The sequence below is a fragment of the Lepisosteus platostomus genome, chromosome 6 (genome assembly GCF_059453375.1).
Source record: "Lepisosteus platostomus isolate fLepPlt1 chromosome 6, fLepPlt1.hap1, whole genome shotgun sequence".
NCBI lineage: Eukaryota > Metazoa > Chordata > Actinopteri > Semionotiformes > Lepisosteidae > Lepisosteus > Lepisosteus platostomus.
In genome coordinates this window covers 58,492,778-58,517,437 of record NC_142616.1, presented here as the reverse complement: position 1 = coordinate 58,517,437, position 24,660 = coordinate 58,492,778, and the positions used below count along the sequence as shown (strand labels likewise).

General features: G+C 38.3%; 1 protein-coding gene across 1 annotated transcript in view; it reads left to right on the top strand.

Moving 5' to 3' along the window:
• Positions 1-24,660, top strand: part of rnf123 (ring finger protein 123) — a 125,271-nt gene that overhangs the window by 44,087 nt on the left and 56,524 nt on the right. Inside the window, exons 32-35 of the mRNA XM_088636640.1 lie at positions 2,422-2,561; positions 4,111-4,299; positions 8,083-8,158; positions 10,214-10,298. Of these exons, the coding sequence (XP_088492766.1) occupies positions 2,422-2,561; positions 4,111-4,299; positions 8,083-8,158; positions 10,214-10,298 (490 nt within the window). The remainder of the gene's footprint in view (positions 1-2,421; positions 2,562-4,110; positions 4,300-8,082; positions 8,159-10,213; positions 10,299-24,660) is intronic.

The following is a 24,660-nucleotide window of genomic DNA, read 5'->3' as shown; positions in this document are numbered from 1 at the left end:
TGTTCCCTGAAGATTGTGCAAGAATTAAATTCTGCACCTAATTTTATCCCCTTTAGCATTGCAGCTTTTTTTTCCCCCCAAGTCTTCCCTGCTTGTGAGCAATCACATAAATAAAAGCTTAGTCATGAGTTTCAAACACTAGGAACACAGAAAGTAAGCAGTCTTTTATAAACTTCTGTGACCTTTGTTAGTTTCCTGATAACCTAGTCATAAGAAATTACTCCCTCCTTATTTATAGCCTGATTGCAGTTGCCAATTTATGGTATCCCAGGAGGTGTAGCAGAGAACATCATCAGCACATAATTAAACTAAAGGTTATTCTTCTTTAAGTGAACAAATTGTTCTGCTAGCTAATTGTTTTTATATGGAGGCTTGAGAGCTTCTCCTCCCTGCGGTATATAGTCAAAGACTCTTATAATGCAGTGGGGAGTCTCTGTACACTTCCTGAACCCTGATAAGGTATAAACTCTTTCAAGCTCAATTGCAGAGGAGAAAAAGCCTGAGCAGTGGCTGGAGGTTGCAGCGATAATAGGAGTTAAGAGATGCCTCAGCCTTGCAATTAGGCTTGTGCGGGGAAGATTGATTGTGCAAGCTTCGTGCTCAGGCGAATAGCGTGATCAATGTTAGGGTGTCATCCTGTGAGCACACATACAGTATGATCACACAAAAATCCTGCAAACTGGGAAAGAGATCACCAGCCTTGGCTTTTCATTCTATTGCAATTCTTTGTTCAACCCAATGATTGTTTTAAGTCACATTCGTAATCAAAGCTCTGTAGGAAATTAAGGGCTAGTCTCTTGATGGCACGGACTGGGTACATTTTGGGTTGCTCTTCATGCAGACTGATACAGTAGTTTTGTTCCTGATCCCTTGTTCACCCGTTTCCAACTTTTAGTTAGATTAATAGATGTTTTGTTACAATCTATTTTGTGATGTATGCATACTTGTGTAATTAAATTGGCGATCATTAAAATGATGATTAATATATAAAGTATATTGATCTTGATGACCTCTTGCTAGCAAAAGAACTGATTTAGCAGAGGGAATACAGGTGCATATCTGAATGTTTTGACATTAATGAAATAAAATGTGACAGATATATGAAAAGGAGTACCAAGCAGGAGAGCGTAACCGGAAAAATATACATGTTCAAATTTATTCATACCCTGCAACTATGCTTAAAATAAGTATTGTACATTTATTTCTTTATTCATCCATTCACCTTCTAATCGCTTTTTCAAATTCAGGGGCTCTCAACAAGCACTGGGCACAAGGCAGGGTCTACAGACACTCACATACTCATACCTAGTGCCAATTTTCCCTGAAGCCAGTTAGCCTAGTACAAACGGACAACCTGGGCAAAGTGGAGAGGTTCTGCCCAGAGGAGTGGTCGAGAGAAGTTGGGCACCCTATTAAATGGCTACAGGAAGCAGCTCATCAAAGTTATCAAAGCCAGAGCAAGGTCCACATATTACTAATTAATGGGATATGGGTAAATTTGACAACTCAACAAAAAACATTGATATTTCTCTCTGCTTTTCAGCATGAAATTAAATGGTACTTGTTGCAGTGTTGACAGTTGTCCTAATTTATTAGTTTTGGATTAATGTGTTCTTAAATATAGTGAATGTGCACCTGTATTTTAACATTAAATCTTGTGTTAGTTACAGTTGAAGTGTATGAATATGTATACAGTATGTACATACTGTGTAAATCAAAAACTTGTCCAAGGTTTATCGTCCACTGCTAGACAATACCTTTCCATGTGTAATCCAGTACACTTTGTTTGTCTATTTTCCCTATATACTCCTACAAACTTAGTTTTCATATGTATCTTTAACCAAGTGACCTTCATAGAACTCCTTGTACTGAAATGTTTAATCTTGAGTTACAGTACTCAGCAAAACAGTACACTATCTTATTTCAATCTTTTTTTTTTCCTTACCTCACTTCTAAATTCCTCACAACTGGGTGTTAAGAACCACATTTGGTAGTGGAAGGGATTAATGATTTCTGTCTTCCACAAATGTATTTAAGCATTTAAACCGGGATCAGGTCAAAAGTGAAATATTTGGCAATATAGCCATGATTATGAAGACAAAGAGGATAATTAATGGTCAATTCAGAATGAACACCAGGAACTTAAAGGGCAGTTTGGGGCTTTTTATATGATTTTGTTTCACTTTGGCCTGAGCTGTGCCAGTTAAAGAGCAGTGGCAGAATGTCATCCACCATTTAAAAATTGTGCTGCCATTTTATTCCAATTATTAATCTCAAAAGTACATCCTTGTGTGGCTGTTTGGTTGTGTACACTAAATACAGTTATATTTAAGAATATATGCAGTCTTATATAGACATGAGTTTTATACAAGTGCCCTTACAACTGGTTATCCCACGGATGTGTCTTCCAATTGCTTCCAGAGCCCTGTCCCTCCCTTCTGCTCCAGAGACACATGGCAGAGCTGTTGAGCCAAGACAAGGAGATGGCTGCCAGTTTCCTCAACAGCGTCCTCAACCAGCTCAACTGGGCCTTCTCCGAGTTCATAGGCATGATCCAGGAGGTGGTATCGTGTGTGTGTGGTTATTAGTGTCACAGTTACACTTGACCCCAAAATGTTTACTTCATACACTTTGGCATCCCATTCAGAGAAACATGCTCGCTTGTCTGTCTTGTTAACACTGCTGAAAAGATTATAAGCTCTGGCCTGATAAGCTTATGTTGCTCAGATATGGAAATTACCTGTCTGCTTAATATCACTTAAAAGAATGCCACCGAGACATATATGGTGATGCATCATTAAGACACGTTCAAGAATAATTTGCAATCAAATTTGTGATGATTATGAAATCAAGCCCTACTGCTCCTGCTTGGAAACTTTAGAGCCTGATGAGAGAGTTCCTCTCTGAAGTGTTATCAAGTGATAAAATAAATAATTCACCTCATGATAGATAATGATTCTGGTCTGGACCATATACTGTATGTTTTAGTCTTTCATTGTTGAACAGTCAAGATTCTTGTAGCTACTACAGAGGCAAGTAAGGATCATTAGATATTGTAGAAACCTTACAGTACTTCACGTATTCTTTAAAAGAATTAAATAGATTTTTATTAAAGTAGCAACTCACCACATTACCAGATTATTGATCCTGACAGTTTTTTTAAAGAACTTGACGAGCATCTCTAATCAATTAACTGTCAAAATCCTGGCAGGTCTAGCAGGCTGAATAGCCTTTTCTCATTTGTAACCTTTTTAAAGATCTTCTGTTCCCAACTCTCTGGTACATTTTGATCTTGCAATAAAAAAGTTGGGAATAAAAATGACCTCAACAGGTTTATGTTTTTCTTCATTACTGGTCATGCTGTGATCAGACTTTATGGGCAGCTCGGAGTGCCTCACACAGTAATGGGAAGGAATTATAAGCCAGCAGGATCTCAGATGGGCAGTTTGTCAGACCACCAACCACAGCCCCATAAAGCCTTTATGCACTGCTGCCATCTGCATTATATGTTAATATTATGAAATTCTTCAATTTGGCATGCATCCTTACTCATTGTTTTCCACAGGGAAGGACAAAGAGAAGATCTGAGAGTTGATTTTATTAACGCATATTTGTTTACACCGGAAAATGCCACTGGCATGCAATTTGCATAATTTTATTCTACAGACATTCAGCACTGAATTAATGAAAATTCTTTTGTTCGTCTCAAATTTTAAAATAACCTGTTTGTGTTGAGCCAGATTGTCTGCGAAGTGCACCTAAAATGAAGCAGACATGCCTCTGTCCAAATCTTTTTGTCTCAATTTTTCTGTTGGAACGAAGAACGCATATAAATGCCTTTGCTAAAAATACAGTGCAATCGCTAATGGGGTGTATGTAGACAAACTGTATTCAAACAACTACACATACATATCTAATAGATCCACAGAAATGTGTTTCCTTAGAATGCATTGTATTTTGCTTTATTATAACTCTGGTACTGTATGTCCTCATGAGTTAAGATAAATTTATTCAAATTGCAATCAGACTTTTACCCTCCTGTGGCCCTGCATTCAACTTGATGAAGAGCAAGCATGTCCAGCAGCACTCTGAATAAATCTCTCCTTTCAGATCCAGCAGGCTGCGGAACGCCCTGAGCGCAACTTTGTGGACACGCGCCAGCTAAAAGTGTGTGCCACCTGCTTCGACCTGTCCGTCAGCCTGCTGCGTGTGCTGGAGATGACTGTTACTCTGGTGCCAGAAATCTTCCTGGATTGGACCCGTCCTTCTGCAGAACTGCTGCTACGGCGACTAGCACAGGTAGGAGGTGGCGCTATGAAACCAGGGACCAATTTGTGACCTGGGAGGAACAAGGGAGTAGAATAAGACTGAAACAGCATGAATCGCAAGGACAGACTAGCCTACCAGCACAGGGATTGCTCTGAAAAAGGCCCATAAGATCACATGCAGATTTGCACTTACAGCTGGCGATTGTCAATTTGCCCCCTTTTAATTTTTTATAGTGTATATAATTATCCTAAAACACAAAAAATCCCTTTGAGGAAACTGCATGGTGGGTGAGCATGTTAATGTTGCTAAGGCTTTGACACTGGACTTTAGAGCATTGTGTGTCATGTCTTCTTTTGCACTACAGGCAACCTGGTTTCAAAAACAGGTTCAGAAGGCCTTTTTGTTATATAATAGATGGTTAAACCTGCAAGTGGAAATCTGAACAGATTTTAAATTAACAGAAATTAAAGGTTATGTGTCAAGTAAGAAGTGAGAACATAGTAGATGTGATTAAATTTCCACTCTAAGCAACTCCACTTAAAAACTTTCTCCAAAGGGTCCCCAGAACTTTTTAAATCTCACCTGACCCTGAGTCTTTTACACACTGCTGCTAAAAGTGTGTGGAGTTACTGTAGCAATGTGACTTCAGTCAGTACTAAATTGGATCCCCAAATTCATTAATCAGATGGCCACAGCATATGTGTGCCTTACATACTGTTCTGTCCTGTGACTCAATACAAAATTGATTTTATTTTATTTTTTTAGATCAAGTGTAATGAAAATATTGAAACCTGACCACAGCTGCACCTGGTCTTCAGTTTTCCATCAAAACAGGAAAATCAAATTCAGCACATCTGTTAAATGTAACAATCCCTAATTAGATGCTAACTTAGATCCTTATTGTGTAATGAAAGAGTGCTATAGTGACCCAAACCTTTCACTTATCACCTGTTGAGGCCTTGGTCACCAATTGGATTTGTTTCGAGAGGGTTTAGTATTTTTAAATTTGCATTATTTTTGTACAGAACTGATACACAAATCACAACCTATAGAAAGTCTACACACTCTTCCCAAAGTAATACATTTTGTGCCCCAACAGCCTAAAATTATTAAACACATTAGACACATCAAAGGTAAATCCATTCCAATTGATTTTATTTAAATTGCTTAAAACATTCTGAAAAGTAATTAAAAATCCAAACCTAGAAAAAATGGGGTGAGTAAGTATATACACCTTTTGTGATAGCACTGTAAATTAGCTCTGGTGTAACTAATTGCCTTCCGAAACACACAACCAGCTAATTAGCATCCACCTGTGTTCAGCTGTAGTGATTCTGATGTTTTCAGAATAAAATCATCTGTCCTGTTGAGTTCTGGCAGTGTAGATATTCTGTAGGCACTTTACATCTTGGGCGTCTCCATTACATCATCTGAAGTCGTGCAGTGCTGGCTAGGTGGGGAATATGCACTCCAGCTGCATTTCCTCAGCAGCTGATTCCAGCAATTGTTTGCATTGCATAGAGCCAGGGATGGGGTGCTAAAGACTATATTAACCCTGTGGCACTAGTGAAATAAAAGCAAGACGTTCTGTTTTTTTTTTCTCCTGATCCACTTTTTTTAAGGTTTTAAAAGTTTGTGGTTTTCATCCAGCTCAATTAATGGAAAATCATTGACATCAGAGTGCAGTGATGTCAAAGCACTTTTTAAAATTATTATGGTTTTTGCCTGACCATGTCAGAAAGCCCAAATTCGAAACTGTAACTTTAGCTGTAGGCTTAAAAAGCATTCAGTCAGATTACCTAAAGATCAACATCACCGAGATCCGTTGTCTTAAAACGTGGAAACTGAGATAAATATAGAATCTGCTGAGCTGAGTTTAGTTTAGCAAATTCCTCATCTCCTGGAGCTTTGGGAGAGTTCAGATTTGAATGAAGAGTTGCTTACCTGTGTTGTGGTATTATTGTACTATTTTAGATTTTAGCTTTTTAGATTTTAGATGACTCAGATTTTAAATACTGTACCATTCCTTAATGGAAAAGTAGACATTTATTTTAGACTAGTAATAGATGATCAGATGTAACTTTGATATTCCCAGAATGTATTATTCACTGTGTTCTACAATGGAAAAAGGTTTTCATCTTTGTAGAAAAAAGTCAGAAAGGCACCATTGAAATGCTCTGAGTGCTAAATGTAAATATATCACAATGTGTAGGGAGAGGAAATTGGAGGCTTTTCTTAAGGCAGCCAATTAAGGTTTAAAGTTTAATGCTGGAACTCAACAGGGTACCTAATGGGAAAGCTTGCAAATAGCACATAGCACTAGATTGATTTTTTTTAAATGCCCTTGTAAATGAGCAAACCCGAATAAAAACATTACAATTCCTTCCTTTTAAGCCGCTATTAAGAGCGCTTCTGATTATTAAGTGCATTAGATTATACCCAAGAGACAATCCCTGCCAGTACTCTCTGGTTTAGTAAAGAGTATGATGATGTGATGAGAAGATGACTTGTGGACACACTGAATCAGATCCAACAGCTTAAGTTGGACCTGGTCAGTACTGTGATTGGAAACCTATAAGGAAGACCAGGTTGCTACTGTGGGGCTAATCACTCTGAACCAAAATTTCCCATGTAATACCGCAGTATGGTGAGAAGGACAATATGTTGTAGGAGATTATGCTTCAAATGATGCGTCAAACCAAAGACATACCTGCTTAGTCATTAATGATCCCATGATCCTCTTCATTAGATCAGGGCTGTTACTCAGAGTGTCATAGTTATTTCCTTTTTTTTCTGTTCTATGTGCACCATATTTTTAAATGAAAGTTGCTGTACAGATGCAAGGATTTATCATTTTCTGCTGTGTAATGTTTTGTCCACTGTGGTTTTGATCTGCAAGGTGTCCTCTATTTTGAATTATTTGGCATCTGTAGGTACTGTAACTCTATCCTAAGCTAAGCAATGGAATGTCCTCCGAGTGACAGTCATTAGCCTGTTAAAATCTGAGTGTGTGACAAGATTCCTGGACAACCAACACTCCTAATTTCCTTGTGATTGACTGCTTTCCTAAGAGAGCCTCTTTATTCCACTTCCCTGAGCAGGGAACATGGTGTTCTGTATATAAAAGAGCTGATTCAGATCCTACTGTACCTATCCCCTTGGCCATTTTTCAATTACTGGCCCTTGGAACATCTATCACATCAGTTTTCTACCTTTATTTTAAAGCCTCCATGTCACAACTTTGAAGGTGGTTTGCAAGCCAGGTCAGCGTTTTTGGAGTCTTTCTCTGAGTCCTTCGCAACAGAGCTGATATTTGTATACCGCTGGGCCTCACTAGAAAATCGTAGAAATTTTATAGACGAAGAACAAAAACCTGGTGGTTCTCTCAGCTTTGTCATCCGGAGCGAAACTTGTTTACATTTTACTGAATAACAAAAGGAAATCTGTTTCAGCTGTGAAACCTACTTTATGTGTAGGGGGAATGGGGGAGACGTCAGCAATTAGAGGTACAGAGAGCCATAAAAAGGCATTGAGGAAGGGCAGGCAAAATAAAAATGGGGGCCGAAAACAGATGATTGGAAGATATGACATTGCTCCCCACTCTAACATTTTTCTGTTATGTTTTTTAATAGAACAGTGTTATGTTTTTATATTTTGTTAATGTGTTATTATATATTGATGCCTTGTATTGGACCATTTAAAATATTAAATTAGTACATTAGTGACACTGCCTCTTCTAAATTCCAGAGAACATCTCTTGAAAAACACAAGTGTGCACAGAATGTGCTAAGGTCTTTCTTTCTTTTTCCACAGTTGTTAAACCAAGTGCTGAACCGCGTGACCGCAGAGAGGAATCTCTTTGACAGGGTTGTCAACCTGCGGCTGCCAGGTACTTCTCCCCTACAGATCCCTCCCATTTCCAATTGAGCAATTTGTGTGTACTGTATATGGGACACAACACCAATCTGAAAAAGGAGACAGCATACAACACTACACAATTATCTTGCTCTGTCTGTAAAAGAGGATGAGTCCTTTGGCCATATATTTTGAGTCTTAGTCTTCAACCAGGTAAAAATGGAGGAACTGTTCAAAACAGGACTGTGATTTAACCATTTATTGGAAGGATATACAGTAGCTTTATCATCATCTGTCTTTGCCAGTTACATTTCACAAAAATGTAACATAACCCTTATAGAAATGTGTCTGTGCAGAATAAAAACTGAAAGAACAACCCTTGAAAGAACAGAAATTCAGTTTCTTCAGGGACTGCCTGCAGTTGAAACTTCTCTGCTGCCTGAAAATGAATTGGAATGTCGGTGGGTTATTAAACAAATCCAGTGACGGGCATTTCAGAAACTAATTTTGTGTGACTTTGAGATTTCTTTGAACCTAAAGGATACATTTATCATACTTGTCAATATAATGCTCAGTTTTATGATTCATACCGTATGTAAGGGTATCACCCTATTAAACTGTCACACTCTCAGAGTAGGGCTAGTGTTTCTATAGTTTTGAAATAGTGCCACAGGCAAACTGTGTTTGAACAGAGAACGTACAGGGCACGTCATAAAGACAAATTCAGTTTGTCTTTTCCAAATATACATTTATAAAGAACTACTGCTAATCACTATATAAATAAATATCCCATCTTAAAATTAACCATTCAAAAACCAGTACAATACAAAAATGTTGTGGAGAGATAATCTTACTCCCAGAATTCTATACATTGCCTTTTATTTCTCTCTTCCCACCACCAGCTACCTGAGAATTAAGAAAGAGAACTATTCTTTCTTTCCTAATGCTGTGTGTGCCCTTCATACTAGCTCTGTGATCTGCTTCTTGAGTCGCAGAAAATGGCTTATGACACCATAGGGACATTGAATGCAGCTCTCCTGTCATTCCTCACTCATTTTTATATTATCTAATAATTAAAAAATTCAGTTTCAGAGCACAATAAAACACGTGTTGCAGGATATTAATTCTAGTAAAGAAGTAGACGAACTAGCGCTTGAAAAGTAACCCTTCAAAGGCTTACTGTTATCCCAGTGGAAAAAAGTCAGACAAAAGCATTGCTTAGAACCATTTTCCTCATTTATTTTTGGGCCATTTGTCACTTTTGGAAATTATATTAAATTGTCTAGGACTATAGAAACACGTCTCATTTTAAGAGCTAAGTATTGAAAAGCATCACTGCAGAGAGGCTGCTGTAGTAATCATCGCTCAAGAAATGATGATAATGGTCTTCCGAATATGTCTTGGTAGTGCTGCTCAGTGTGTAGATCTTAAAACTGTCACATTTCCATCCACCCATCCATTCGATTCAGGGTCTCCAGGGAGCCAAAGCCTATTCTGGCAAGCAACGGGCACAGGCAGGATACCAGTCCATCAAAGAGCACACACAGACGCAGACCAGGGCCAATTTTCCCAGAAGCCAATTAACCTACCAGTATGTCTCTGGAGTGTGAGAGGAAACCGACAAGAACACAGCAAGAACATACAAATGTATGCAGATAGAACCCCAGGCCCTAAATTGGACCTATGAGGCAGCAGGCTAACAACCTATTGTGCCACCTAACTGTCACATTTACAAATCAATAAATTATTGTTGTGCACTACAACACATTTTGCCAAAGCTGCACTGGGTATAGTAACAGGCAAGGAAAATGGAAGAGGATAGGGACCTTTTTTCTGTTTCGATCTGGCACTTTTTAGCTGCCATTAATATGTGTTGTTACTGTAGTGCTGTGTTTCTTGGTTATAAAGTTACCCAAAACCCCTTTTATGGCAAATGTTAGCCCCCCTTAAAACAGTTTGTCTGTTAACGTGTCATCCTTAAGAAAGGCATATAAAAGGCTCAATGGTTCAACTCAGAAAGCAGGGTTTTGTAGCTAGGCTGCTGAGGATACCATAATGAAAGGTTTAAATCCTCTCTCTCTCTTTTCAGGGCTGGAGAGTGTAGATCACTACCCTATCCTGGTGGCTGTGACTGGGATTCTGGTGCGCCTTCTTGTGGATGGTGATAGCCAGTGGTAGGTCCTCTGCACATGAACACTTTGTGCTGCTTGTGATGTACAGTTGTGTACATTAGCACCTTTTGTGAAGGTCATCTCGCAGCTGTTAAATTCCATACTGTCTGATTATGAGCATTGTGAAACACCACTGTTTATGGCTGGCAGTGTGGATTGTGTAAAATGACACACCCTTAAGATTTTGACCTGTGGGACGCTTTTAAGAGAAAATGCCTTTTAATTTTAAATGTTCAACTGAGAGAATGTTTTTGTCTTGCTTTTACAAGATCTAGTAATAAGATGTCACTGTTTTTGTCACAACTTCAGTTCTTGAAAGCAGAGCTTTTCTGAGTAGCAGTCATTAGCCTGTTAGGTGTCCTGACTTTCCTTCAGGCTCAGAAATTAGTGCAAGGTCAAGCTTGTGCCTAATGATCAGTTCGGTGCTTTAGGGGGCTGCGGCAGTGTATGCATGGGGAAATGGCCAGTTTTATTGAGTTTGCCGGTGGAAGGGCATGCTAATTGTCTTCTTCCGTAGAGGAGAATTAATTGCACGAAAGATTGCCTGGAAGGGAGTTCACAATCCTTTATCTCTTGAGTGCATTCCGCCTGATCCCCCATGGCGCTTGTAGGAAGAATGAGAAAGGAGGGCCTGGAGTGAGATTCATTACTCTTATCAGTGGAATGAAATTAAAGTCTATGGTGTGTTTAGTTCAAGAATAGACTTGATAATGGCCATAGCTTAAAGGAGTAATGTGCAGCATATCTGTTTTCCTAGTAATTCAGTACTGGTTTGCTGCATATTCAGTTACACTTACTGCGCATATAGTAACTTTCTGCTTTGTTTTTATTGGTGCCACAAGCTACAGTAACTGCTCCAGCAAGGTCTGTTGTTGTTGACATTTACTCTGAAGTGGATAGTCGTAGAGGAACCTCACTTTATATGGTGTGTGTAAGTAAGGCCTGTCTGTAGAGGGTGTCACCTTTAGAATGTTCTAAAATGTTTAATATAGATGGAACATCCTGTTTTAACAATTTACATTTTTTCTTTTTTTTATTAAACTGATTAATGAATTACCGCAATCAAGGGATTGCTCTTTACTTTTAAGGCGACTGTATGTAAGACATTGCTGATGGTTTACCTGAATGGTAATTATGCTAAAAACAGTAGTTCTGAGGTGTGTGAATTGGATCAGGGAAAAATAAAAGTCACTGTGCTCATTTTTCAGCATTTAATATGTGCCCTTAGAAAACTATAACTCACAAATAATTTGACAATTTGAAAATTAAAGAACCTTAGTTTATCTTTTGAGAGTCTCTCTCATGTTCCAAAAGTTTATATACGAATATATATTTTCTTCTTTTTTCTTATTTGGTGTGTTGGCCGTTTTCGTTCAACCATATGCAAGAAATAGAAAACCGACAGTCATGGCCTCAGTTAAAAAGATTCCACAAAATACCTCCATGTGAACAGGCTCCACAAAAAGTTCCTGCTCTGCCCTGCTCGGCTTGGCTCAGGCTCACCAGTGTAAAAAGGCTGTGAGGTGCTCAGAACCCTCGAAGTGGCCTAAAACTCATGGTTTGATATCAGCAGTCCCTGTGTATAAAAATTAGACTTCATGGGTTTTGAGCTGGCAGTGCTAAGTTCTTTACAGTTGCTATTCCACTCTTCAACTGAGTTTTTATATGTGAAACATTAATGAGAAGCTGCAGATTTATTTCTCTGCTGTACTACATTGGCACAGCCACGTCGCTTAATAGTCTACCGTAATCGCCATGTGGCCCTTTCTAGAATAAAGCATTTTTTGGCATCGTACAGACCTAGAATGTCATTCCATGCCTGTGTTTATTGGCCTGATTTTCCTGTATTTTGAACTGAAACTGAAATAGCACTTGGTAAAGCTGCATGAAATGGTGATTTATTTGTTTGGCTTGTGTTTTCCAGCATAGGGATAGAATGATACTCCTAGCTAGTAATGGAAATCACACCATACCCCGGCACAGCCATTGACCATGGAAAATAATCCAAAAATTGATAAACTGTGGTGACTGGTGAGAGCCTGCAGCTGATCCTGAGGTTAGACCTGGATGAGCCTGCCACCCCTGCTGTGTCTTCAGACCTGCATCTGAGAAGGCAGGCATGGGGTTAACGTTGAAGCACAGGGCTGAGAGGCATTAACAACAGGATCTGCCGAGCCTGCGCATGACAATGGAAACTGATGGGGAGACTGATAAGCTGAAAAAAGACGTTTCCCCAAGGAGAGAAGGTGACAGGACAGATTTAAATCAAGGGAAATGCAAGGAAATATAATGATCAAGGAGAAATTTGCCAGCTATTGGGCATTTGTTTTTGATCAAAAAGCTGTCCACCTTGACCAGTAAGTCTCAAGTTCCTGGACTGGGCTGCCTATGCCAACAAAGAATTGATTAAAAAAAACCTGACAAGTAGTCCTTGTAAAATATGGGTCTTCCTAGCTGATTGGTCGTCTGTCATAATAGTTCCATAAAAATATTTTTCTAAATATTTGTTTTTCTAAAAAGTCTGCTTGTCCCTAGCATCAAATTGAAGATTAAAGGTCAGGATTTCAGTTTTGACTTTTTTTTTTAAAGAGGCTGATGATGCCTTTGCAGGCTGGACCCTAAGCTAGCATGTTGAACTTAAATACAATATTGGAACAAGATGTTAAAATTCCAACATTAATAATAATAATAATAATAATAATTGCTTACAATTATAATAAACGCTCACCACAAATCAGGTATCAGTGGGGAGGAGAGCAGAGTAATGAAGCCAATTCATAGATGGAAAATTTTAAAATTTCTAAAATTAGAAATATTAAATCCGTAAAAAACTGAGGTCCTACCACCAGCTTGATATGCAAGCAAATAACAAAAGTAATAATAATTACACAACCACAGCCATGGAATACTGAGTGTAACATGTTTCCTTGCTTTTTCCTGCACAGATTGGTAACAAAGTAATAGCCAGGCAGCAAATTAATGGTATTAAGCATTTGTTTGTCCATAAAAAATAACGAAGTAATGGCTAAATACCATTAATTACACTGATACAAACATGCAACATTTCACAGCTGTGTCCAGATATTTACAGATCTGCAAGTACAAGAGCTCTGCCTTCTACAGATGCGTCAAAGCACAGAACTCTTGTAGTAATTGAAACACAAAGCCTGTGTCATCTGTGTCTTCTCCTGTGTTGCTATTCTTCTTTCCCTCTGTGTGTGCTTTCTTATTTTCAGTTTTTTTGTCTATATGTCTTCTAAGAGGGCTGGTTTTATCATTTAACCAAGAATTGTTGTAGACCAAGTTAAAGATTTGTAGCACATTTGTACCACAGTGTGGTTACCTGGGCCTTTGGCTATTGTGACTGTGTCAAGTGAGATGATTGGGTAAAAGACGTTTAATTTAAAAATTATAGTAATCATAGGGTCCTTTTATGTGAAATTTAAACATTTAGCTACCACGGACATGCAACGGTATGATATCCATTGTAGCTACATTTTGACACACTCCCTTTGTATGAGCCACCTTAATTCAAGCACTGCAGTGTAAAAAAACCTATTGCTGGTTTCAAAAGATTAAGCATTTACATTTCATATGTTACAAAGTAGCCCATAAAAAGAATTAGCATAATTGATCCTGTAGACCTGCGGCTTATGAGTCACTGGACACAGCAGAGAGCAGGACTCGTGATCTCAAGAGATGCTGTACAATAGGTAGTGCTTTGCAGGAGACAGAGCCTTTATTTGAAATACATTTAGAATATCTAAGTAACTGTTATCTGTTGAGTAATGTTTGAATATTCTGATTGAATACTGACATGTTAGATTTTCGAATAATTTTACAGACATCACTTTAGTTAGTCAGAGGTGTTTTCTTTTACTTTTCAATATTGCCATGTTGAAAATACTACTCCATATACCATACTACTATATAGGATGTGTTAATTAAACCGGCTATGTGTTTACTACATGCAGGTTTCTAGGTCGTTTTAGGCTTGACTTTCCTGTTTCAATTTGAGTGGGTCTGGAATTGGGATATTGTTCCATTCCCATTGAATAATTGGCTGTCTTGTCAGAAAGTGGTAAAGGACTCATTTGTATGGACCATTTCTTCCTATGATAGTGGGATTTTGTCTGTCTTGGTAGAACTTTCTCTTACTATATTTGATGGAGATGCTAATCCATTAATATGGAAGACAAATTTAGTGTCAGGAAAAACCATAATATCTTTTGCATTTTTTTTATTTTACTGTAACTGTTTCTTCTAATCCTTCACGTTTTTCCTAATCTTATGCACAAGTGAATTAAGTGTACTAAAAAGTGATTAAACACAGTTTGAAACTCCACAAACAAAAATTGCCAGCAGCTATATCACCCTGCTAGTCACAACTGGCAGCCCACTGAAGCTAAGCAGGTGTGAGTCTGGTCAGTACCTGCATGAGAGACCTGGGAAAAATTAAGGTTGCTGCTGGAAGTGGTGTTAGTGCGGCCAGTAGGAGGTGCTCACCCTGCGGTCTGTGTGGGTCTTAATGCCCCAGTGTAGTGATGTGTACTGTAAAAAGACACAGCCCTTCCGATAAGACGTAAAACAGTGGTGCTAACTCTCCATGGTCATTAAAAATCCCAGGGTGCTTCGTGAAAACAGTAGAGGTGTTTCCCCAGCGTCCTGGCCAAATTCCCCATTTTCCCTCTCATGGTTTCCTAATAATCCTCATCTATGAATTGGCTTCATCACTCTGTTCTCCTCCCACTGATAGCTGATGTGTGGTGAGCGAAATGGCGCACTCTGGTCTGCTGTCGTGTGGATGCTGCACATTGGTGGTGGTGGAGGAGAGTCCCCATTACCTGTAAAGTGCTTTGAGTGGAGTGTCCAGAAAGGAATTATTATTATTATTTAAAAGCTCATAAGAGACTCATGGCCCAGACCGGTGTTGTAAACAGCTTATACAGATTTTGTAAAGGGATTTCCCCAAATGAATTGATTCATCTGAAGGAAGAAAATGTGAATGCTAAATTTTAGAAAATATATATATTTTTGCCATATGCGTTTAAGAGCAACAAGCAGAGATTAATGCGTAAAAAAAACAAACGTTTTTTCAGCAGCAGAACCTCTGTCAGTTGTGTGTTGTAGTCCTTTCTCATCCTGTAGAATAACATATTGTGGTGTGTGGTGCTTTGAAAGCACTAAATTGTAACTGATAATGGATTTTTACAGTGTTCTGGTATGCAGTGGTTTCATGAGTCATACACAACGTGAAATCACTAATTAAGTATGCATGTTGTGGCATACATTACATATCTTGTAGACGTGCCTGTGTGTTGCAGTTTACCTAGTAAATGCTGTGCTTTTCCAATTATTGTTTGATAATGTGTTAATTTTTCTGGGATCTTTAGAGGAATGACGTATTGAATTTCTTGGGTCTTTTAATGGCTTCCTTATAATGGCTTTTATATTCAGCAAAGAAACTGAAAGTTATGAACTTGACCAATATTTTAATAATTGTATATTTACAGTTACATACAGTTAATACACAATAAACTCCTTGGTCCTTGTTTGAATACTTTCTGAGAAATCCTTTGCATTTCAGCACATGAAAAGCTTGGAAATTTCATCTGAATTTCGTCTTGTTTTTAGTCGGAATATAAATGATTAACATTAAAAGTGTGCAGTTCTTTGAACAGGCAAGTCCGTGAGTGGAGGGGGGAGGTATTTGAAAGGGAATGATAAATTGTTTTTATTTTGTGTTTATTTAATTTGGAGAAATCGTCTCTTGTAAAGAAAAACTGCCCCTTTCCTGTGGGCTATAATCAGTAAAACCAAACTGATTTAAAGAGTAATTCAGTGGAGTCCAATTTTAAAAACACTTATGTTAAACCTAATGCACAGTTAATGCGTTTTTGCATTGTGAATAAGAAGCATGAAAAGCTTAATAAGAATCAATTTTATAAAAAAACAGAGTATAGGAAGGCAAGAGAAAAGGCTGTTCAACAGAAGCCTAATACAGTTCCTCTACGAATAAAAAGCAGTGACCTCCTTTCTCATTTTACAAGTACTCTATGCCCTGTTATGTTTCACCTCTGAACCCTATATTATTGTTCTAGTGCCCAATTAGTTTCTGTCTTTCCAGAACAATAATTGCTTTTTTATAAAACCTTTTGCCCATAAGAGTCAATTATCTTTATTTTCTGATCCTCAGTCAGCTGCTTAGAGGAGCCCGTGGTTGTTGAGTGCAAGCACAACACCCTGAGAGGTTCTCTGAAGCTGTCATCACCTGAATTAGTTTGAGGTCTAACGAGTCAATTAAGTTCTGAGACCTTACAAAAAAATAACACTAGTGGATCAACTGGAAGGGTACTCAAACTTTTGCACATGCCACATTTACTATTTTAGTTTTTTCAATCTGTTAAATTCAGCATAAAGAGTGACTGTGCATTCAAATCTGCAGAAATATGTCAGGTTTAGGTTTGTTCACTGCAGAGGTTGTGTTAACTTTTCATTTAGAAAATCAACAAAACATGTAATTTGGCCGGTGGTGCCCAGACTTTTGCATACAACTGTATCTTCGAATCAACTAAAAAAGGACTTCATGATTAAGTATTGAATTTTGCGGCATTGCTTCTGTCTCATTATCTTACTCTGTTTCCCTCAATAATTTATTAGTGCTCCACACAGATAACGTTGGCCTTTTATTGAAATGTGATGAGGCCAATACAACTGGCTATTCTTTCAGAATCTGCAGATATGAGACTAAAATAACTATTTATGCAGGCTATTGCATTCAATTTATTTGAAGCTGTAATCTGTGAGGAATTGCATTCAGGGGTATCTGTTACACAGCTATTCCATCTTTTGTGTCTGATAACATGACCTTTTTCCTAATTGTTGGTATTGGTGGTAGGGGTGAATCATTCCTGCTTTTGTACAAACGTTTGCACTGTGCAGTCATTATTAAGTAGTGGGGTGTATTATCTGCTATTTCTCATTATGAAAGGGAATTATTGGATTTTAATTTTATGTTGATTGATTGGTTTTAGCCACTTCTTGGCCTTCTCTGTAATTTATTCCAGGAGAAATAGCTTCTGAGAAAGAGATTAAGATTACAGTTATGACTTTTGTAAACCGTAATTGCCGTTTGACCAACATCAATAGCATCAATCAAAAGAACGGCTACAGAATGATTGTAAGATGAATGTTCCTCATGGGTTTTCACTATTGTTAAGTTCATTTAAAATAAATGTGTGAAATGGACTTGGTGATTGATTTGCAGTGCATCATTGTTAGAGATGGATCTTCTGTGAGACATTGTAATTGGAGCAGCCAATTAGCAGAAGAATGTCACACTCCTAATACACAGAGCTTGCCTCCAAGGAGAATGGTGACATCACGACACTAATGATACAGTGCAGAAGAGCGTAGCACACCTGCAGCTTTTGCTGAGCTGTAGGAGCCGTGTTTGGAACACATGCTCGTGTGTTGTAGAGAAGGATATGGCGGGGAGCACTGTGAGAGGCGAAGGTGCCACATTAGCAGTGACAAGCAGGTTGGTGGGCAACTCCAGGGGATTCCAAAATCCAATTAAGCCTGCACACTGAATGCCTCACTACATATCTCACAAATGTCTAGAAATTCAAGTAGCACTGCAAGTCTTTTATAATCACATCTTCAAATCCCGTTTTTTGTTTTGTACTAATAGTATTTTAGAAGGTCAACAGGGTATTGGATTTCTCTCAGATCACTTTTTTCCAGACCCTTCCTATACACACTTTAGAACAGGTACCATTTGAAAAAGTTATTTTTAACGCCTCACTCTGACACTGTTGTCAGAATTGAGATCATAGGAAATATTGTATATTGGATATACAAATAGTCATTTATTGTCCTGCCGAAAATTGCAGTCATTATGTCTTCATTATATAGAAGACATTTTCAGACGACAAAAAGAAACGACAGGGGGGTTCTGAAGTGTTGATTGCTTCTTCATAGTTTTCTGTTTGTTAGCTATAAATGCTCCGTGTTTGCTATAAATGGCCATCTGTATCTGGGGTGGGACTTTGATCATCTGACAGAAGAATGTGAATGTGAGACAAGAGAGGTTGTCACAGTCACAGTGACTGAAGGGGACCTGTCTCAGCATTAACCCCACAGGACCTGGATCCCTCATATGGGCTTTTTAATATAGAGAGTTTTTCCACAAGAGTTTGTATAAGATTTATTGAAATGGACTTCCTGTGCCCACCTGTGGTAGTGTTTCAAGAGGCAATACCAAATTTCATAGTGTGAAGTTTATACTAACTTTAACCACGTAGCTTAAGCAGTGAAACATCACTATAAACTCATTTAAAGCTCAACCAAAAAAGATCTGTTGTAGTTAAAATGATACAGAATCGAGAAGTCATTGTGTACTTGAGTGTATGGTGTCTAATAATTTCAATTAAATTCAATTTCATGTAGTTTTGTTGTTGGAAGGAGAGGGAGGTACTGTGTAATGTTCTGCTCTTGGATTAAATGTTTCCAGTATTTACGGTAATATTGCATTTCCGCTCTCCAAGGGAGTTGGGAAAATATGAGGGTGATAGAAGCAGCAACACATTTTAATACAGTCCTTTAGCAGGGAAGACGTTCACGTCTGCGTAAAGAAATTGCCATATCAAAAGAAAAGAACAGTTACGATTTTTCTGCCACCAATTCCTTGACACCCTCATCTACCACAAAGACATTTTTTTCTGTGCCTAAATTAGCTTTTCAGCATTATACATCACTGTCACTGAGCTGTAAAATCAGGGTTTGCTGGAATGCATGCAGCACCATCTGACTGGCAAAGAGGAAAGAGGAATGGAAGTATTCATCAAAAGCCAAGGATTTAATTATGCTGAGAAAATCATTCAAAAATGTCTGAAAAATATGTAAACTGTACCAAAAGGGCTAAGTGAAATAATATTATTCATTCTTCATTCCTCTTTATTGTAATCCCTAGATCCACTAATTTATTTGCATTCCTGAAAACATTAATGACTTTTGTAATATCCTTTGGGCATTTCTCTTCACAGAAGTGATAGTGAACATTAGCTTTGATGTCTCAACATGGCTAAGAGCAATATTAGAATAATAATAATTATTGCTTACATTTATATAGCGCTTTTCTGGACACTCCACTCAAAGTGCTTTACAGGTAAGGGGGACTCCCCTCCACCACCACCAATATTACATATTCTTTGTAAGAAATGCATAGGCACTGCATTCTGTCCTATTCAGCAAGTTTCCTAATGTTTATGAAAGCCATTTGACAGGTAGCAATGTAAGGTGAAATACACTGTGGATCAACGGAAACGTACAACTACAATGTGAATGTTCCCTATCGAGACCAACCATATGAGGTATGAAAGGAAAGCTGGCCTCTGTGCCAAAATGTAAGTCTTCAGGTTGTGTTCCAGTCCATCCAACAGCATCTAAGGAATCTCCGTTGTCCTAAACGACAGCTCATGTGCAGACTCAGTTTTGGGTTTCGGAACTACGTATACTGAACTGATTGGTTGCATCTTTGTTGATCTGAGATAAAATAAAATGTTTTTTCTATATATGTTCTTTTTTTGTCAAAGCTGAAAAAAGGTTTCTATGCCTAGTGATTCCTTACCCTCTGCTCACTGTATTTAAACGATTGCCCTTCCGAAGAATCTAATGGCATAAAATTAGCATCCCTTACAAATGCTGCACGGTGCAGACGATACATGATGTAGATCTATTGTTTTATTTTAAGTAACAGTGATTATTTTCAGCCCTTGCTGCTGCTTGCCCTTCAGTGCTATGGGTCTCATTGATGGACTTCTCTACAAGAGACAGAAGAGCCCCCCTTTGATCCATATGCAAGTGTCCTGTTGTTTCCTATTCACCCTAGGGTACTCTTCATAGGAGCCCTAACTGGGCTGATAACATCTTAAAAATACATTCCTACAGGAGGTAAAATATTGACTTTCTTTTTATCCAGTGTTCTTTTATTTAAACATTTGCTTTCAGCCAGTGTCCTGTCATGAAGGACCAGTATATGCCCTGCAGATTAACTGATAATAGAATGATGTTATTGATCTGATGCAAAGGAATAATTTTGACATTTGAAGTTCATTTCAAAGGGAGAGCTTCTGGGATTAGGGAATAAGGAATACTGAACAGGGTACGAATTCCGAAACAACCTGTCTTAAGAACTACTCGGGTATTCCTGGCCCTCATACTCTTGCCTTTCAATTTAGAGTTCTCATTGTTTTGCAGAGGGTTATCAGAATTCCCATTGGTGAATTGCTCGTAATGTACTTTTTTTTGTAGGACACCATTGTACTCCGATGCGGAGCATATAATGAGAATCACTGTCTGATATGCCCCTGGTGGGTTTTATGGAGTAAAGCAGACCATCAGTACCAAAAAAGCAGCCTCTCTGATTGTGGTCAGTTGAGTTTCCAGCATGATGGAGTCTGAGCGTGATAATAGTATGTTTTGACCTCAGCCACTAAAAGCTGAGCTCTTCTCAGTCCCCTGGGTATTACGCAGTTTGACCTGCATCACAGCAAGACAGATGAATTCTAAATGAAGGCCTCATTTGATGTAGCAATGCAAACTACAGTGCAATCTCAGCTGGCCTCCTTTCTGTCTGATGCTGTCAGTTGCCAGGGCAGGTTGCCACTGCATATGTCTGAAAAGCAACATACAGTATGCCTCCATGTCCACATGGCCTCCAACCCACACCATGTTATTCATCTCGTTATGACTTGGGTCTCACTGTTTTCCCTGCGTCCTTTAACTGTTTCCTCTTGAATCCAGCTGTTACAGCATTTCTAAGCTTGTTTCTCTGAATCCGGGTTCAAATCCAGCCAAATGCTGGGTCATGGTCTCAACGTAGCACCTCATAGTCTTCTTATCGCTATGTAAACTCTCGTTTTTTTACAGATATCTGACTATCCAAGTATTCTACTGCAGAAGAGAAAGGGTGATAGGAGTAGTGAGTCACCATTCTTTACCCTTATTTGAATATTGTAGTGGCAGTTTGGGTGAATCAGTGTGGGCAAGTTCACTTTGTCCCTGCACTGTGGATTACTATATCCAGCAACATCTGTTTTATATCTTTTCACAAACCTTCAAAAAGTAAAAATAAAGATTTGTGTTGCCAAAAGTGGTGCACCTTCTTTAATTAGCATTTAAAAGGAATCGTGATTTCCCAGTATGGTGAGAAGTAAAGACGAGATCAGCTGTAATTTTCCAAATCAGCAAAAGTGCCTTTTAGGAATTCTGCCAGGTTCTGAGCAGTCTCTGCTGGCCTTACTCTGATCTTGTCCACACTGCAGGGGATCAGTTTTGAAAGGGCTACACCACAGTTGAGTTCCCCTGAGTGAGAGCACTCACACTCCTGCAGAAATTTTTACATGCCTTGATATTGAATACCAGGTTCATGACTAAGCTTTTTTTTAATTAATAGTGCTTCATTTCCATACTCACTGTCGGCTCAGTTTTTTCCCATCCATAAAATTGAGCTTTAATTTGCAGACCTTTGCAAAACAACAAAATGCAAATATCTGTGTTTATTCAGATGTGCTTTAGGGAGGGTCTCATTTGATTTAACATGATCACTAATGACTTTTGAAGTTGAGTGGTACAGGTTGCTTGAGAATGCTAAAAGAAGACAAAGCAGTACAACTACAAAAGTCACAGTGTTTTGATTCTGTTTTTTATGATGAGTCATCTGTGCTTCTTGTTAATTTCACAGAGCAGATATTCCAAGATTTTCCAAGGATTTTCAATTCTTCTATGGCAGAGAAGGAATAAGACACTTTCTATCAGCTGTGTTGTGTAGATTTAGTTTAGTCCACTAATAGGCTCTTGGTACCCATCAGAGTGTTAGAGCTGTTGTGTCCCCTATTTGTTCATATTCATATTTATTTGTTGAATTTAAGACAATTATGGTTTCAGAGGTGGTTCTCAAGATCTCCAAGTGTCCCATATTAGATTTTTTTGTGTAATCAGCTCTGCACTGACCCCAGCACACCCTGTCATTCATAAATGAGGCACCTCCACAGATCTGTATCTCCAAAATTGTGTCACTTGTACCTGTAGGTCTGTCTGCTTTCTACTTTCTGGTCTTTTTAAGTGTTGGCCTTGAGGGGACAGGCTGGAGACTTGCCTTATTTTGCAAAATAAAATTCAGGCAGTTTGTCAGTACCATAAACTTGTTTCTTTTGTTTTATTTTGCTTTATTTTAAATGTAAATGTCTTTTCTGTGAGGCACACAGGGGCCAAGGAAAGAAGAATATTCTGTAATTGAGTGAACATCTTGCCCTGTGAACCTAAATTGGACGTTTCAATGCAGAAAGCTCATTGGAGATAAAGGACAGTTGTCTGAAAAAGTGGGTGTGGAAATCTTCCATGTTTCCTTAGGCTTTCTGCATTTTGCAACACATACAGTAAGGCATTCCGAATGTTACACAAGCATACCACAAAATACATTTCTAATTATACTACTGAGAGATTTTCTAATTGTATCTTCCCATTTTCAGTCCACTTGCTTGAAGCAGCCCTTCCTATTTCTTAATTAAAATTTGTTTAAAGCTGAGATGCATTGAATTATTTCCTGAATGTGCTTTTCATTTTTTAGTGCTAATGACAATACATAAAAAAGTAGATACTTAATATGCAGGTTAATTAACAGGTTTATTGCTCAAATCCATTACAGTTTAAAGAATGTATGTCTTGCATTTGCCAGATTTTGCTTCACATGTTTTTTTTATTATTGATATTAAGCTGTGTCTTCATCCCTGAGATCTCTTTAGAACATTTATCAAAGACAGGGACCTTGGTCTGTTCTCCAAATTCAAAGCAGTAATGCATCTTCAGATTAAATATTCTTTTGGCTTTGATGAAAAAATACTTTAAACTCCTTTCAATTAACCAATATCAAGGATTTAATCAAGCAGGCTTGATTACAGCTTTGAAGGCCAACAAGTGGCATGGGAATAAGGAAAAGACAGCTGAATTTTCATAGGTACTGTTGAACCCTTTTTGCGGATAATTGGCCAAATAGTCTGAATGCTTTTATTCAGATTTCAAACTTTGGTGAGGTAGAAACAGAAATGAGAAATGCCCCCCCACATTCCCTTCTGCAGCATAGAAAATCAATTTAGATAATTTGCTTCCATTACTCTTGGCTAAAAGGCATCAGATGTAGCTTGCAGTGCTAGGCTAACTAGATTGTGACATGGTATAATTTGCTTAGTGGGCTTTGTGGGAAGAGACTCCCCCCTTCCCCTATCACTCTATCAGAGGACACCCCCTCCACCCTTTGACCTTTCTCACAGCTCCTGGGTCACTATTTCCTTCACATGCATTGTATCTAACCTCCCCCTCTCCTGTATAAAGCTTTCCTAAGCCCCTATTTTAAAGATATTAATAATGATATATTATTATTTATATGTATGAATCATTATTAATTGTTCATTTCAATAAAAATAATCTTACACTTATATAGCACTTTTCTGGACACTCCACTCAAAGCGCTTTACAGTTAATGGGGACTCCCCTCCACCACCAATGAGTAGCCCCCACTTCGATGATGCAACGGCAGCCAAAGTGTGCCAGTACACTAACCACACACCAGCGGTCAGTGGGAAAACAGTGATAAAGCAAATTCAAATATGGGGATTAGTAGGAGACCAAGACTGATAAAGGCCAGAGGAAAATTTGGCCAGGACACTGGAGTAACACCCCTGCTCTTTTCCAGAAATACCTAGAGTTAATTCCAGTATTAATTCTGCCTAGCAGGATGTGTTTTCTAGTGACTATGGTGAAATGTAACCTGATTTAGATGTACACAGGTCCTTATTTGTCTTTTGATGCCAGGAAGTAAAAACTCTGGTTGGGGGAGTTTTTCAGAATTAATCAAAAATGACAACCAGCAAAAAAAGCCTGAAAAAGATGAAAAAACACCTTTGCCAACTGAATATGTCATGTATTGTAAATCCCAACTAAGACTTAATCTTAATAAGCTTGCCCACTTCATACAGTAACACACGATGCACTGCACTGCAGATGATCAGTGCAGCTATAAGGAATGTAAGAGTATGGAAATTGAACAGAGTGTTTGAAATGTTTTTAACAGAGCAGCCTCAGCAGATACTGAATGCTGTTATCATAGTATTGACTTCCGTTTCTGCGCCATTTACATTTCTGTACATTGCAGCTGCAGGACCCTGGGTGTGTTCAAATCCCAGTTGTACTGGGAACACTGCTTTTGTACCTTTGAGCAAGGTACTGTACTTGCCCTGATGTATACAGTAAATGGGTCTCCACATTACCATTTTAAATAAGAATTTGATTTGATTTTACTTACCTG